Genomic DNA, 15,608 nt, shown 5'->3' on the forward strand with positions numbered 1-15,608 from the left:
CTCAACTTCATGTCACAAGTAAATCAGGAAGCATACTCTGTCTTCATAAAATAGCTAATAACATCCTCCATGACAGGGTGGGCCTAGGGCTCTAGAACATACCTCTAGAGACAACTCTCCAGTTTGACCTTAATCTTCATTAATGAAACAAATATCATTGATTATAATTTTTGAATAGTCTTATTGATATGACACATGTACATAGTTAAGAGATGGTACTAAAATGTTGATAAAGAAAAAGCTATCTCCTGTTGCAGTCTTTCCTACCCCAGAAATAATCTTTAAATCCTTCTGTTTTCTGGTATTTGCTTCCATATTTCAAATTAATAGGCTTTTTCTGCTGTTTCTTGTTGCGTCAAAAAACATTACCTATTGGTTTCATTTAATAGAGGTTGAGATTTTAATTCTCTTATATAGGCCACTAATCCTGTCTTCCAAATAAATTTCAGTTAATGGTGCTCCTTATGCCAGCGTCTATACTGTTGAGCTCTGTTCCTTTCTTATACAACTCTTTAATTTTCCTGGAGTTAATAATACCTTTGTTTAAAAAATTGCTTAGTTTTTTAAATGTCCAACCACTAGTGTTTCTTTCAAGTGCCTGAACAGGTATGTAAAATCTCCATGAACATTTTTTCTTAAATACCCAGATATTTCTTCTTTCCTAGATGCCTTGCAGACAGACACCCCCCTCCAAGATAAAATCTTCCTTCTCTGATCTGGCCTGGATGAACTTAACCTTGTTGTCCCGTTCTCTCAAAAAGTGAAAGTCATTTTACTCATCTTCAATTTTGATGACATTTTCTTGCATCAGATATTTCTTTTTAAAATTTCCTCTCTCAAACACTTTTACACATCTTCCTAAAAAAAGAAAAACAGGAGATAACATTTTTCCATCTTGCAAACCTGAAAAGGTCTTTAATCAATCCTCGTATTTGATTAATAATTTGAATGGTTATAGAATTCTAGTTTGAGAATAATTTCCCTCAATTTTTTTCAATAATTTTTATTGAAGTATAATTAGCATACAGTGTTATATTAGTTTCCGATGTGCAATATAATTCAATAATTCCATACATTACTCAGTGCTCATAACAATAAGTGTACTCTTAATTCTTTTTATCTATTTCACTCATCTCCCCACCCACTGCCCCTCTGGCAACCACCAAGTCTCTGTATTTGAGTGTTTTTTTGTCTGCTTTTTCTTTGTTCATAAATTCCACATATGAGTGAAATCATATGGTATTTGTCTTTCTGTCTGACTTATTGCACTTAGCATTACATCCATGTTGCTGCAAATGCAAGATCTCATTCATTTTTATAGCTAAGTAAGATTCCATTGTATATAAACACAACATCTTTATCCATTCATCTATGGATATACACTTGGGTTACTTCCATGTCTTGGCAATTGTAAATAATGCAATAAACATAGGGGTGCATACATCTAATTAGTGTGCTATACTCCTCTGTGACTTATTTATTTTGTAATTGGAAGTTCATACCTCTTAACCCCCTTTGTCTCTTTCACCCATCTCCCACTCACTTCCCCTCTGGCGACCACCATTTTGGTCTGTATATTTAAAAGTCTGGTGTGGGTTTTTTTTTCTTTGCCTTTTTCTCTTTATCTTTTCTCTTTGTTTTGTTTCTTAAATTCTACATGAGTGAAATAAAAAAATTTCCCTTAGAATTTTTTAGATATTATCTTCCAGCATTCTGACCTATTTATTGAGAAATCTGGTGATTCTGAATTCTGATCTATGTACCATTATCTCTCTCTCTATGCTGCTGAAGCTTTTGGTATCTTCATCCCTGTCATTCTAATATTTCATGATGAGGCAACTTTGTTTAAAATTCAGTTTGCTAGTCATTTTTTAGGCCCTTTCATTAAGGAGACTTGTGTTCAGAAATTTTTTTTTATATAATTTCTATGCAATGTTTTTCTTTATTGAACTCATTCTAGTTGGATATTAGGATTCTTGGATTGATCCTTTAATTCTCATTATATTCTCCTATCTTTGTCATTTGGTTTTACTCAGTGGGAAACTGTCAATATCTAACCATCTCCTGAGTTATTTTAGTTATATTTTTAATTACCAGGAGGTTTTTCTTGCATTCTGATTATTTTGGGGTCATAGTAACCTATTCTTATTTCATCATACAATATTTGCTCTCTTACATTAATTATAGTTTTTGGAGGGGTGATTCTTGATTATCTCTTTAATCTTCATAAGGTGATGGTGGGAATGGTTTTCTGCTTTTCCTACCAAAGATTTTCTTCAAAAGTTGATGATTTTCTGCAGCTCATTATTATTTAAAAATAAGGCACTAGAGAATTGATTGGAAACTCTGCATTTGCGTAGAGTTTAGTAACTGATTTTCCCTATAAGTCAATACTTGAAGGTCTGTTCTTTTGGAGACCCAGTTTCTCAGAGAAGGACCCTCTAATACCCTGTCTGCAAGCAAGAATAATATGGGCAGAGAGAGTAAGTAAGGGTCAAGAGTTCGGTGTGTGGAATTACACTATTTTTCCTTCAGCATTCCCAATGCAAAAGCTCCCCCACGCACACATTTAATTTCTGCAGAGAAGAAGCCCCTGATCTGGCTAATGAGGAGTGGAAGAGTTGCAGCACCGCTCCTTGCGTCCATTGCTGAGCCTCTTGTCTCTGCAGGTACAAGTTTGTCTTCCTTCATATTGGTCTTCTTCATTCCTTTTATCCTCTTTAGATCTTCCATAGTTACTGAAATCTATTTGGTTCACTCTGACTTTGTGGGATGAAAAAAACTGATGAAGGGGAGATGAATACATATGGTCACTCCACCAATTTTACCTGAAACTGGTTAATTTCTTTAACCAGATGTCTATTTGCATTCCCTTCCAGTTTCTCTTCCTTATGCCCACTGTGACTATAATTTAACGTGTATCTGATGTGTTTTTCAGTATCTAGGTAAGCAGAGTTCTTTTCAGGGAAAGCAGGATAGACTCTTACTGGAATTCCATTGGGGTGATTACCATTGAATGAAATCTGAATGTATGAGCCTTGAACAATCCCTGTGTTCCATTCAAGTGTTTCATAGAGAAATCCATGTCATTGATTGTATTTTCGCCACTTTATATCTCCTCAGGATTAGGAAAGGAAGAAAAAGAAAAGGGAATGGAAGATTAATATTCATTTAGAGAATTGTGTCAAGCACTGTTTTAGGTTATTCATATGTTATCCTTTAATCTCACAACTACCCTGAGGTAGGTATTATTATTGCCACGCTCTGATGAGATAACTGAAGCTCAGCAAGGTTAAGCATCTAGCCCAAGGTTGCTCAACTACTGACAATGGAGATTCAAATGTACATGTCCAATTCCAAATCCCATGCCCTTTTATTCTGTCCTCTGCTTCCAATAGTAAAAGCCGTGAAACCCCACCTGAAACTTGATATAAAGAATTCATTTTTAATCTAAGATAATTTTGAAATTAGCTTAAATTCATTGAAATTAATCCCTAAAATATTCTTGCATCTCAACTATTATTACATATGATAAATAGACATAAATATGTTCAATGGATATTGTTCTTTTAATTTCAACTCTGACTTTGTCATATCAAAGCATTCATAGATCTCATTTTTTACTTCTCATCTGAGAATTCTCTGTGCATATTCCTTTTCAGACCTTTATAACCCTACTTGAAAGCAAACTTCTTGGCTTTATTTCTGTTAACTCCCACAGCTAGCACAAAAACATTTGTAGAAACTTGAAATGGTAAATCCTGCTAGTCTGCTGGCGCTTGATTTTAAGCATTTTGTAAATATTACCATAGTAATGCCTTAAAAGTCAATATCTTTTTAAAGGTATGTTTTAGTTACTTTTCTGATCTTTATCTTTTTATGGTCTACCCACACTGAATAGTTTTCTACTTTGTTCCACCCAGGGAGGCAGATTCTCATGATTCTGGATGTAGGCTCCCAGGGGATAAGAGTGGGGTTTTCATCACAGAGTGTGCCGTATGGTCTTACAAAATAACGTCCCAGTTGTTGTGATTTGTATAAAGACATTAAGAAAAAGTAAACTTACAATAATGGCCCCAATAGAATTATTGAAATTAGTCAAGATTTATATTATTCTCATATTGACAATAACATTTTTTTTTTGTTACCATATGATTGCAAAGATTTATGTTACTCAATGAGTCAATAAAAACTCTGTTTAGGAACTCTTTAGATGAGTTCCACTTGCTAAACAGATTTTATAGAAGAGTCTGAAGTGTTCATTACCCTTTCTTAGTACATACAAGCTATACTATTAGAAAGCTAAAAGAATAAATTACAAGACTTAAACTAATGATAGTTCTTCCTATTTCTTTTGCAACAGATAGTGTTTACATTTTGAATTAGAATTACTATTTCATACAGCAAAATAAACTTTGGCCATGTTTGTAGTGATTGTTCATCAAATCTTATTACTGAAGAAAACTAATCCAATAATTGAGTATTTTAGTTATCTTTCACTGAGGTGATTTTTCATTCTGATTTTCTAATATTTTATGTGTAGAAAATAATATATGATAAGTGAAAATTTCTGTAGCTTACTAGCATTAATTATTGCAACTTCAGGTTTTAAATTTGAAAGTGAAAATAATCACAGAAATTTTCCAAAGCCATAATTTAGAAAATATGAACAATTATCTTATAATAAATTATCTTTAAATAGTACTTCCAATTGAATTAGCCAAATTAATTACACATGAGATAATCATATTAGCTTAGAACTGTAAATTCATTGTGTACATTAAATATATACATATGTACAATATACATATATATTTAGAAATAACATTTTAGAACATGAAATAGAAATTAAAATGTTATAAGTAGCACAATGATGTGAATGTAAAGAAAGTTTTCTGGATATGTTTGTTAATAATATATTTCTATGTCCTTTAAGTTGGGACTCAAAACATTTTTGCAAATGAATCTGACTTTAAAAAATGTTAAACATCTGAAGTGCAAATTTTAAATTAGAGGCAATGCAATAGAATATGAACTATTTCAGTAGTGATTATTTTTAGGACCAAATGCTATCTTGGTTTATTAAAGCTGCATAGTCAAGAATGTCTGTAACAGGTTAAAAAGAATTTTCAAACTCCATTTAACTTTAAAACTCTAAGTATAATCTTTCAGGAAATACTATGAATAGGGTCTCTGTTGATAGATTTAGTATCTTACTTTTTAGTGCACATATGCATTGAATTAAAGGAACAGTAGCAGTACTATTTTGCAGAGTTGACATCCTACTCTTAATATCCATATTTTGTCATTTTTTTGTTTAAACACAGGAATACCCTATTCTAGTATATTCTGGCTATTTATTCTAACTATGTTAATGTTTTACTTCTTTAATAACTGAGGAGAACTCAATTTAAAATAGTGTTCAACCAATGTGGGGAACGTCCCTAATTACTGAGTAATTGTATAAAATTCATACCTAAGATTTTACTGTAATTGGGCTCTTCTCTTAGATATGTAGGTGTTACTAGCTTGCTGAAGATTTCAAAAACCATGCTGTTCCTGGGGTTCAGATGCAGCCTCTTTATTTTATTTAGAGAATGTTACAGGCTTCTTAAAAGTAAAAAAAAAAATAGATAAAACATACATGCATGAATGCATACACACAAGTGTTTTATTCCACAAAATATCTAATTTATGGCCTGTCTTGATCTGAAACTATCATTTCCTTATTATATCATTTCATAGATAAATCTTGTTTTGTAATAGTGTTATAAAGACATTTAACATATAATCACCAAAACATAAAAAAAATTCTCTTGCAAAATAGCTATGGTCAAAATTTTCCATTAAAATATTTAACTTTACTACAGAAGCATAACATAGTTCAGTTTTGGAAAAGATCAAAATAAAGATAAATAATACATGTCCCTATATTGAGAAATTCATTGATTGTTTTGGAATTGCCACTTAAGGCTAAGGAAAACACAACTAATTCTCTCAAATTATTTCAAGAGACACTTCAATACCTGATTATATTTTAGCTGTAATTGTGTTTAAATCAAAACCACTCCATTTTATATATTATAATTTGATGCTTCTTCAGTTGCACTTGATGGAAATGATTTCTGGTTTGTAATAAAGCATATTTGGATTTAGATTTGTAATGTATAATGATTGCATTTCTGTGTGTTTAGCTCATCTAAAACAAAAAGATTGTATGAACAATTTTGTCACCTGATAGTAGGTTTTTCTTGTTTGTCTGAGGAAATTAGCAAATACCTGCCATACAATGAGCAATTGGATAGATGTGACACCCAGCCATACGGTTGTGAGTTCTTACATTTTCAGCAGATAACTAACAGATGATGTTATATCTAGAAATAAAGAAAAAACTCACTTCATCTAAGTTTTTCCAGTTTTATTGGATATAATTGACATACATAACTGTGTAATTTAAGGTGTACAGCATAACGGTTTGACTTACATTATGAAATGATCATTGATATAAGTTTGATTAGCATCTATCATCTCATATAGATATGATAAAAAAAAGCAAAGAAAAATTCCTTGTGATCTCTTAGATGTTACTCTCAACAATTTCCTATATATATTATGGCAGTGTTAACTGTAATCATCATGCTATACATTACATCCCTAGTACTTATGAAGTGTGTACCTTTGATCGCCTTTCTCCTAGTCACCTCTCACCTCCCCCTACCTCTGGTAACCACAAATCTGATCTCTGAGTCATTTTTTTTTTTCAAGACTCCACATATAAGTGTAGTCATATGGTATTTATCATTCTCTGACTTATTTCACTTAGCATAATGTCCCCGAGGGTCCATCTATGTTGTTGCAAATAGCAGGATTTTCTCCAGTTTTATGGCAGAATAATATTCCATGGTATATATGTACACCACAGCTTCTTTATCCATTTATCCATTGATGGACCTAGGTTGTTTCCATGTTTTGGCTTTTGTTAGTAATGCTGCTATGAATGTAGGGGTACAGATATCTTTTCAAGTTTATGTTTTCATTTCCTTTGGATAAATTCTCAGAAGAAATGACTGGATCATAGGGTAGTTCTATTTTTAATTTTTTGACGATCCTTTGTACTATTTTCCATAGTGGTTGTAACAGTTTACAATCTCACCAGCAGTACACAAGGGTTCCCTTTCTCCCCATCATCACCAGCATTAATTATCTCATTTTTTTGATGATGGTAATACTAAGAGGTGTAAGGTGATATCTCATTGTGGTTTTGATTTGCATTTCCCTGATGATGAGTGATGTTGAGTACCTTCTCATGCACCCGATGGTGATGTTTTCCATTTCCTAGAATGGGAGCTAAATAAACTTCATTGTTCTATTTTGTTTAACAATTTAAGTGTTTAGAATCAACATCTTTCACAAACTGTCAATTCACTCTTCTGTAATATTCTTAACAAACAAAATTATAATCCACACCTCAAATATCAAAAGTAATCTTATTCTGGAATTATGTACAACTTTAAAAACAAAAATAGACTTGTTCCAGAGTTAATCATATTAGAATGTTTAATTCCAAAATTCCATCTTGGAATTGAAAGTGCCATCCAACCTGCACAATTCTGGAGATTCTATTGCATTTTTAGGGCTTGCAAATTCTACATTTGTTTCAAATGTTTTCTTTTCCTTACAGACACATCTGTCTTTACCTAATTTACAGGAAGAGTTCAGGTTACTTGTATTTAATGTTGCTACTTTTTTTTTTAACATTTTCCTTTCTTTTTTTTTTAATTTTATTTATTTATTTGACAGAGAGAGAGAGAGCGAGAGAGGGAACACAAGCAGGGGGAGTGTGAGAGGGAGAAGCAGGCTTCCCACTGAGCAAGGAGCCCAATTCAGGCTCAATCCCAGGACCCTGGGATCATGACCTGAGCCCAAGGCAGACACTTAACAACTAAGCCACCCAGGCGCCCCATAATGTTGCTACTGCTGAAGTAGATTGTATCCTATAGCTACCATTCCATGGTACTCATGAAAATATATCTCAGAATTTAAGACTATGTCAACTAAGGACAATAGGGGTGATTTTTAAGAGCTCTTTTGACAAGAATGCTGGAAAATATACAGTGTTAATAAAATCTCAAGGGAGTAGGATGGTATCAGGAATATAAAATAGAGAAAAAAAAATTGCTGGGGTGCCAGAGAAAAGAATTGTCATGTTTGAATATCCCATCAAGTGAGCTCTTTTGTGGTATCTTTACAACTCAGAATGTATTCTGGTTTGAGAGAAAGAGGGTAGCATTTCTCTAGTTATTTACTTTATGACTACCTCATTCCAACTAAAACATTATTCTTTGTATAACATGTTCTCTTTCACTTAAATACGCACATGGAATTCATCAGACATGATAAAATTATGTATTTACTCCTCTTCAAAACTTGAGGAAATAAAGCTCTACTTTAAAATTGTGACCAAGCATAATTTATTTTGCAATTCTTTGATTTTGTACGTTTTGTCTATCTTTCCTAGGGAAACTTTGTGTTTATAAATGAATAAATATATTTCAAGGAATTTAAAATGTTTTAATAAATTACTTTAGAGTTTAACAAAAACAAATAAGAATTGCTTACACAAGGATCAACATCAATTAATCAGCCAATATTTATTGTACCTGCCATTTTGTGGGTGATGTGGGTAATCTGTAAAAGGTCCTTGACCTCCAGAAGTCTGGGTAGATAAAGTATGTGACAAAAGTAGAAAATGATCAAGTGCTAAAAAACAGAGTGAGACTCAGAATTCAGAGAAGTGAAAGATTGATATGTATTTACCCTAGACATGGGACTGACTTAGAGCTTTAAGGATAAGTCACATTTAGAAAGCACCAGGGGAAGTGATTAGTTGAGGTAAAAGGAAGTAACATGAATTGGGCACTCTTGTTGAGTGAATATAATATGCCTAAGTAGAGCAACTCTACATGTTGAAAAGTAACAGACTATAAGGTCAGAAAGGTATGTTGACTGAAATTTAGTGGATCAAGAAAACAAAGAAAAATATAAGTTTTGATTTACTATTAAAGATAATAGCCATTGTCAGTTTTTGAGCAAAAAAAATGTTTAAAATTATGTTTAATAATAGTCTTGGTTAAAGATTAGAATAATGAAGAAGAGAAAGATGATCTTGAGTGAGAGTAGGAGACACTATTCAGTCTTGTGAAGAATAATCTTTGATAGTGTACTACAATGTGTGAGTTTACATTCCATTCTTAGATATTGCTGATCGAGGAAATATATTGCTCAATTCTAAAGGAGAATCTTCAGTATTCCCTCTTATACTACATAGTTTTGTAAATGAATTGATCATTCTTATCAGAAATATCAATAATGTACTGCATACTTACTGTGTGATTCTTGGATTCTTGGCACTGTTAGAACTCTGAGAATTTTACAAAACCAGACATGTGGGCAATGTCCAGCTAAGGATATTAAACAAATATATGACCATCCATCTTTTCCATCAGCAAGCCTACTTCTTCAAAACTGAGTTTAAATACCACCTTCTCCTTGAGTACTTATCAAACATCCCAGAAAGGAATGGCTACTTTTCAGAATTCCTTAAATCCATAATTTTTATTGTATTATTTTAATGTGTTTTTTCCTGGTCTTTATTGGGTTTAATATTATCTAAGATCTATTTTGGTATTATTCATTTAATCGATGATATGTGTCATTTAGATTCTAAGCACTTTAAGAATAAATCAAGGGCAAAAGCAAGAGATGTTTAATGAATCTGTGTCTGCAACTCTTGGTATATGGTAGAAACTCAATAATATTCACAGAATGAATAAGATACTAAATATTTTTACATCTTCCATAGAACAACTGTGTTGATCTTAAATATTCACAGTAATGCTTACTTTTTAAAAGAGGCTAACAGGAAGAGTAATGAATGTTCTTCTGTTCTAAAGATCCCAAAGATTAGAAAAAAGAATATGTACCTAAGGAGAAAAACATTTTTTCCATGTGTGAACATGTACATATACTTCTTGATGATATATGCTTGATACTCAATAATATGTGATGTTTTTGGTGTAAATCATACCATACTCTTTGAAAAATAGACAGTGAAGACAAAACAAGAAAAAACTGAGAAGAACCCAAGTCAGGAAGAGTAGAGCATATAAGTAGATCCAAAAGAGAAAGTCAATAGGAAGAATGCATGCTTAATACAGGTTATGAAGATCCCTTAGAGATTTCCACAGAATTAAGTATGTTCTAAGTGACATGTAAGGCTGTGTTAAAGAGAACATTTTGGATATGGTAATAAGTCTTAATAATCAAGGCACTGTATTAAATTAATTGCCTACACAAATGAGATATAGTATTGCAGATAATATAAAAAGATAAATTATACCCTCACTATTTTTTTATCTAAAATATTTTAAGCATCTAATATCTGTATTAGATAGTCTAACAGTCTTTGAACTGATAGATAAAATGTATAATATATTATCTAATGCTCTTTGAACTCAGTATATGTTTCTAAATGAAACCATATGTGAACAGCTGTCTCAGAAGTATGAGAGGAGTTGTCTGGAATCCATGTCTTTGCTTAACTTTTCCCTGGTACATATATCATGCTGAAAATTTCCAACATTCTGAGACTATATAAAGGACAATAGTAGAAGAGGAAGCTAATATTTACTGAGGATGCACCACGTGTAACAGGATTGGATTAGACCTTTCATATTCTTAATCTCATCTGCATAATAAGCTGTAATACTGGTGGTTATTATCTCCATTTTATAAATGAGGAAATGGAGTCTTGGACAGGTGATGAAATGTGTCTGGAGTCGTGCAAGTAGTAAGAGGCAAACCTGGTATTCAATACCAGAGCCCAAGCTCTTCCCACTACATTGTCCTGGCCTCATTCTTTAAATGGCAACTGGCTGAAAAATGAAGTCAAATTATTATTTCACTTACATCTTTACAGAGATTTTAGTTATTTTTTTAACTGAATATATTGGAAGGTTAATGGTGCAGAGAGATATTTTCTGAGATTGATGCAAAAAACAAAGTTGAACTGAATTTCAGCACTTAAAAAAATGACTTTTCTCCTTTCTCCATCCCTGCATTGAGAAATCATTGCATTTTTTTTTTAACATCCAAAGTATACTTTGCAGTGTGGGAAACATGGGGTTAAAAATAGAATAGGTGGTGACCATACAAAATTAAAATTAAATCATCATGTGTGATAACAGGAGTTAGCTTCAGATAGTCTTTACCCTTAAAAGATCTAGAAGATTTACATACCAGAAGAATGCTTGGTATACTGTAGACAATCAGTACTTTTTATGGAATTAATGAATACCTTATGGTATCAATATCCATTGATGGTCCAGGGCAGATGGACAGATTATAAATTCTTTCTAATTAAAAATATCAAAGTATATCTTAATGAAAACATCAAAGCAATGATGTTTTGGTTCTTCATTTTATACATTTTGAAGATAAATTAGTCAAGATAAAATTAAATGTATTCATGTTTATTTTCTAGTGCTCAGCTTCTTGTGGTAAAGGTTTAAAGTACCGTGAGGTGCTTTGCATTGACCAATTCCAAGGGAAATTAGAAGACAAATATTGCAGTCATCTACAGAAACCTCGAACTCACAAAGCTTGTAGATCTGTCAGATGCCCTTCATGGAAAGCCAATAGATGGAAGGAGGTATGCGATGTATTTTATAATTATAAATGTATTTTTGCATTTAAAAAGAAAATCTCAAGTCTATTTTGATAACCTTGAAGTTTTTACTCCACTAAAATGTGTTTTATTCTGTTATACATTTATTTGCACTATGCTCTGAATTAATGTACAGTGTTAACACTTTTGCTAAGTCTATAGTTAAATAACAAATTAGTCAGTTGATTTTTTTGTGACTGTAAACTTTACAAGAAATTCTGTTACTGAATACCAGGGGGGGGGGCTATTGATAATCACATTATTATTCCAGGTAGTCTACTCCAGGAAACAAACTGAGGATTACAGGAGGGAGGGGGTGAGGGGATGGGGTGACCAGGTGATGGGTATTAAGGATGGCACGTGTTAGGATGAGCACTGGGTGTTCTATGCAACTAATAAATCGCTGAACACTACAGCAACAACAAAAAAAAAAAAAAAGAGAGAGAGAGAAAAAAGAAAAAAAAAAAGGAAAGTATAGATGATGATATATTTAGTGACTGCCTTGTTTCCACACCAAAGTCTTGGATTTGAGCTAAGCTTACATTTTGGAGAAAGGACTGGTATGTTCTAAACAGGATGATGATTGGAGTTGTTTAAGAGTTAGGGACATGTCAGAACTAGGGAGCCTGGGCTAGCCTAAGGCTAGAGTGGACACACTTGGAAAGACTTAGCCAAAATGAAGCCGATATATACATGAGATCCAGACTGAGAACTCGGTTAATAAAGGAAGGGTGATTGATAGCTGCCCTGGCATACTCAGGGAAGTAAGCCCAAAATCTAAATTGGGGGTGGCATGCATTTGATCGTGGTTGTCAAACAAAGACCAGCTTGGGAAGTAGCGAAGAGGTAAAAGCCATGAATGAAGTTGGAAATTTTCACTAGAATAATTTCTGGGGGCCTGATCTCAATGGGGATAGGCTTTCAGCATAGCTGTCCGGCTGCTCTCAGCAGGACCTCAGGGGGCTTCACCATTTCTTAAAGGTCATAGTCCTGAGAAGGGAAGAAAAACCTCTCTTCTGCTGATGCAGCTTCCTTGCTCCTGTGTGGTGTTGGAATGATGTCCATTAAAGATAGGGGTTCAGAGAGGAGCTAGAAGAAGTGGGGTTCCTCTGGGTTCCTAAGTCATCACAGTTTACTCTGTGAGGTTAGAGCCTCGGTGCAGGGCACTAGCTTTGGCAGGGTGCTGTGTCAGCGTGTCATTTTTACTGAATAAAAAGCTCCCAAATTGAGCATCTCAGGTTTCTTTGTAGAAGAGATAGCTTCTGTCAAGTGCTCACAGGCTGAGAATAATGCCTAATACTTGACTGAGAACTGGGAGCAAACATGTTTATTTCTCATCCCACACACACAAAAAACCCATATATCTTTTTTTTTTTTTTAAAGATTTTATTTATTTATTTGAGAGAGAGAATGAAAGAGAGAGAGCACAAGAGGAGGGAGGGTCAGAGGGAGAAGCAGACTCCCTGCTGAGCAGGGAGCCTGATGCGGGACTCGATCCCAGGACTCCAGGATCATGACCTGAGCCGAAGGCAGTCGCTTAACCAACTGAGCCACCCAGGCGCCCAAAAAACCCATATATCTTAAGCATTTGTTTCTTCATTGAATTTTGGTAGAGTAATAAAATTATTTTTCATGCTTTAGCAAAGGCTATGATTTAAAAGATTTCCCATTAACCTATTTTATTTTATAAATGCCACTACTACCTACTAAGCTGTTTAAGAAAGGAACACTAGATCATTCTTTCTCCCTTGACCTTGCAGTCAGTCACTCAACAGGTTCTTCCAATTCTCCTTCAAAGTAACTCTTGAATCTCCTTGCGAACACTCCAGTCTATTTCATCACCTGTTCCCAAGTGTGCAATGGCCTCCCTATATGTATTTTTGCCATTATTTACTTGCATATAGTGTGAGCTCTAGAATAACTCAAATATCCTTGTATTTCTTCCTGTCTTCTGTGATTGGCCATTGTCTTTACATGGTCAGTCTACAACCTAACCCATGCCTACTTCTTCAGCATTGTCTCAGGCCACTGAATCTCAGGGACAAAGGATAACTTGTTCATTAAGCACTTAACTTAGTATCTAGTCGAATACTTCTTATCTTGAATATTGTGATTTAGTTGCAAAAAACACTTTCCAACTCTTAATTTATGTATTTGTCGTATTGCGGTTTTTTGCTTAAGGTCGGGGTTTGCCTTATTTTATCTGGACCAGGATGTGCCAGAATTATGGCAAAGTGGCTTTCTCCCAAAGGGTGAAACACTGTAAAGTCACTGAACCCAGCATGTGGCAGGGGCTTCCTAATTCTGACATCAGCCAGGAACTACAGGGCGGGGGGCGGTGGGGAATGGGTGTAGAAGTGGGAGAGGCTTTTTGCTTCTTGGCCACCAGCATGCCTGTTGACTCCCCAGAATTCCCTTGCGGCTCTGCGGCTGCTCCAGCTGCTGTGGTCGGTATTCACGAGACGCTTTCTGACCCTTGACCTCCAGCCCCACAACAGCGAATCAATCATCGGTGCTAACAAATTGGCCTTGGCTTACCACCAAGTATGAAATTATATAAGACTCACTTACATGAACATGTTTAAGGGGTTTCTAAGATACAGATATGAATATTCAAAGACTATAAAAAAAAACACACAGATGCTTTTGTACAGAGTCTGCTTTCTTCTCTTTGAATTGGTTTTCCCTGTCATAGAAATTAGCTTCATACACCCACACAGTCCTCAAATCTCTGCCAGAAACAAATGACCATTTGTGAAGTCATTGGCTTTTGATTTATTCTATAAAAAGTACCCACATGAAGTTAACAATTGCAGGCTGTCCCTGCACTACATATAATAATATATTCAACAGAAGTGTAATTTCAGAGGTAGTTACGAGATAATCACTGGTTGCTACTTTGTTCCGACTGTATAAATTGTAGCATTGCTTTAGTAGAATCACTCACTATAAAACAATTTCATTTTATTACTATTTTACATTCTACCTCAAAAGGGAAACTCATTTAGCAAATTGTGACTACAGAGGTGCTCAAATGAGTTTTGAAGTAACACTCTTCATTTGGTATTTGATACCGTTTTTCAATGAAAGGATTTAGTAATGCAGTTTAGTGACTGGTGCTAAACAGAAACAAACATTGGTATAGAGGGCCATTTGTCCTCTGCTTCCAGATGTACACCTTCAGAGGTAAAGTAAATACTAGAATCATTTAAAAGAAAAAAATAACCCCCTCCACTTTCTGAAACCAGAAAGGTTGTTTTGTTTGTTTTGTTTTTAAACTTAATTTTACCTATTTGGGAATACTAGCTTTGTTTGTATATTCAAGTTTTTAAGGCTAGCATGGTGCTAGAGTCCTCATTGTCTCATGCTCCATCTACTTAGTTCTACCATCCAAATGTAGTTTTCATACTCAGGGGGAAAAAAAAAAGTCCAAAATTCTTGCCTCCCCTTGATCATGACAAATCTGCTGGACAACTTAGAAAGATGACCTAAAGAATCTCACTCAACCCTGCTGAATCTAGAGTCACCTGATACCAACCACTTGCCTGGTTCCCCTTCTCTGAGACCCATCATTTTCTTTCTACTAGTTTAAGATCAGAGCTGGAACCAAAGGTGATAGAAGTTCCAAAATCTCACCAATCTATTAGCTAGTGCCCCCTTCTCCCAAAGCCCCTGAAAAAAGAAAATTTTTGAAACTATATTCTAAATGTTAACATTTTAAGTGATTTTGTATTTCTATAATTCCATATTTTCTATATTTCCAAAAGACATAAACCTGTATTTATTTTCAGAAATTTCTGATGTATGCACATATATCTCTTATAACCTAAAAAGATAGTAAATCTTAATTGAGTCCCCATAGCCACTGGGCAAGAACCCAGAA

At 34.1% G+C, this 15,608-nt stretch overlaps 1 protein-coding gene across 6 annotated transcripts in view; it reads left to right on the forward strand.

Annotated features, from left to right (window-relative positions):
* ADAMTS20 (ADAM metallopeptidase with thrombospondin type 1 motif 20) overlaps positions 1 to 15,608 on the forward strand; it is a 167,365-nt gene that overhangs the window by 104,326 nt on the left and 47,431 nt on the right. For all 6 annotated transcript variants that reach the window (XM_032421117.1, XM_032421115.1, XM_032421120.1 and 3 more), the window contains one exon: positions 11,543 to 11,710. In XM_032421117.1, coding sequence (XP_032277008.1) covers positions 11,543 to 11,710 — 168 coding nt within the window. The remainder of the gene's footprint in view (positions 1 to 11,542; positions 11,711 to 15,608) is intronic.

This window comes from Phoca vitulina, unplaced genomic scaffold (genome assembly GCF_004348235.1).
Source record: "Phoca vitulina isolate PV1807 unplaced genomic scaffold, GSC_HSeal_1.0 scaffold23, whole genome shotgun sequence".
Classification (NCBI taxonomy): Eukaryota; Metazoa; Chordata; class Mammalia; order Carnivora; family Phocidae; genus Phoca; species Phoca vitulina.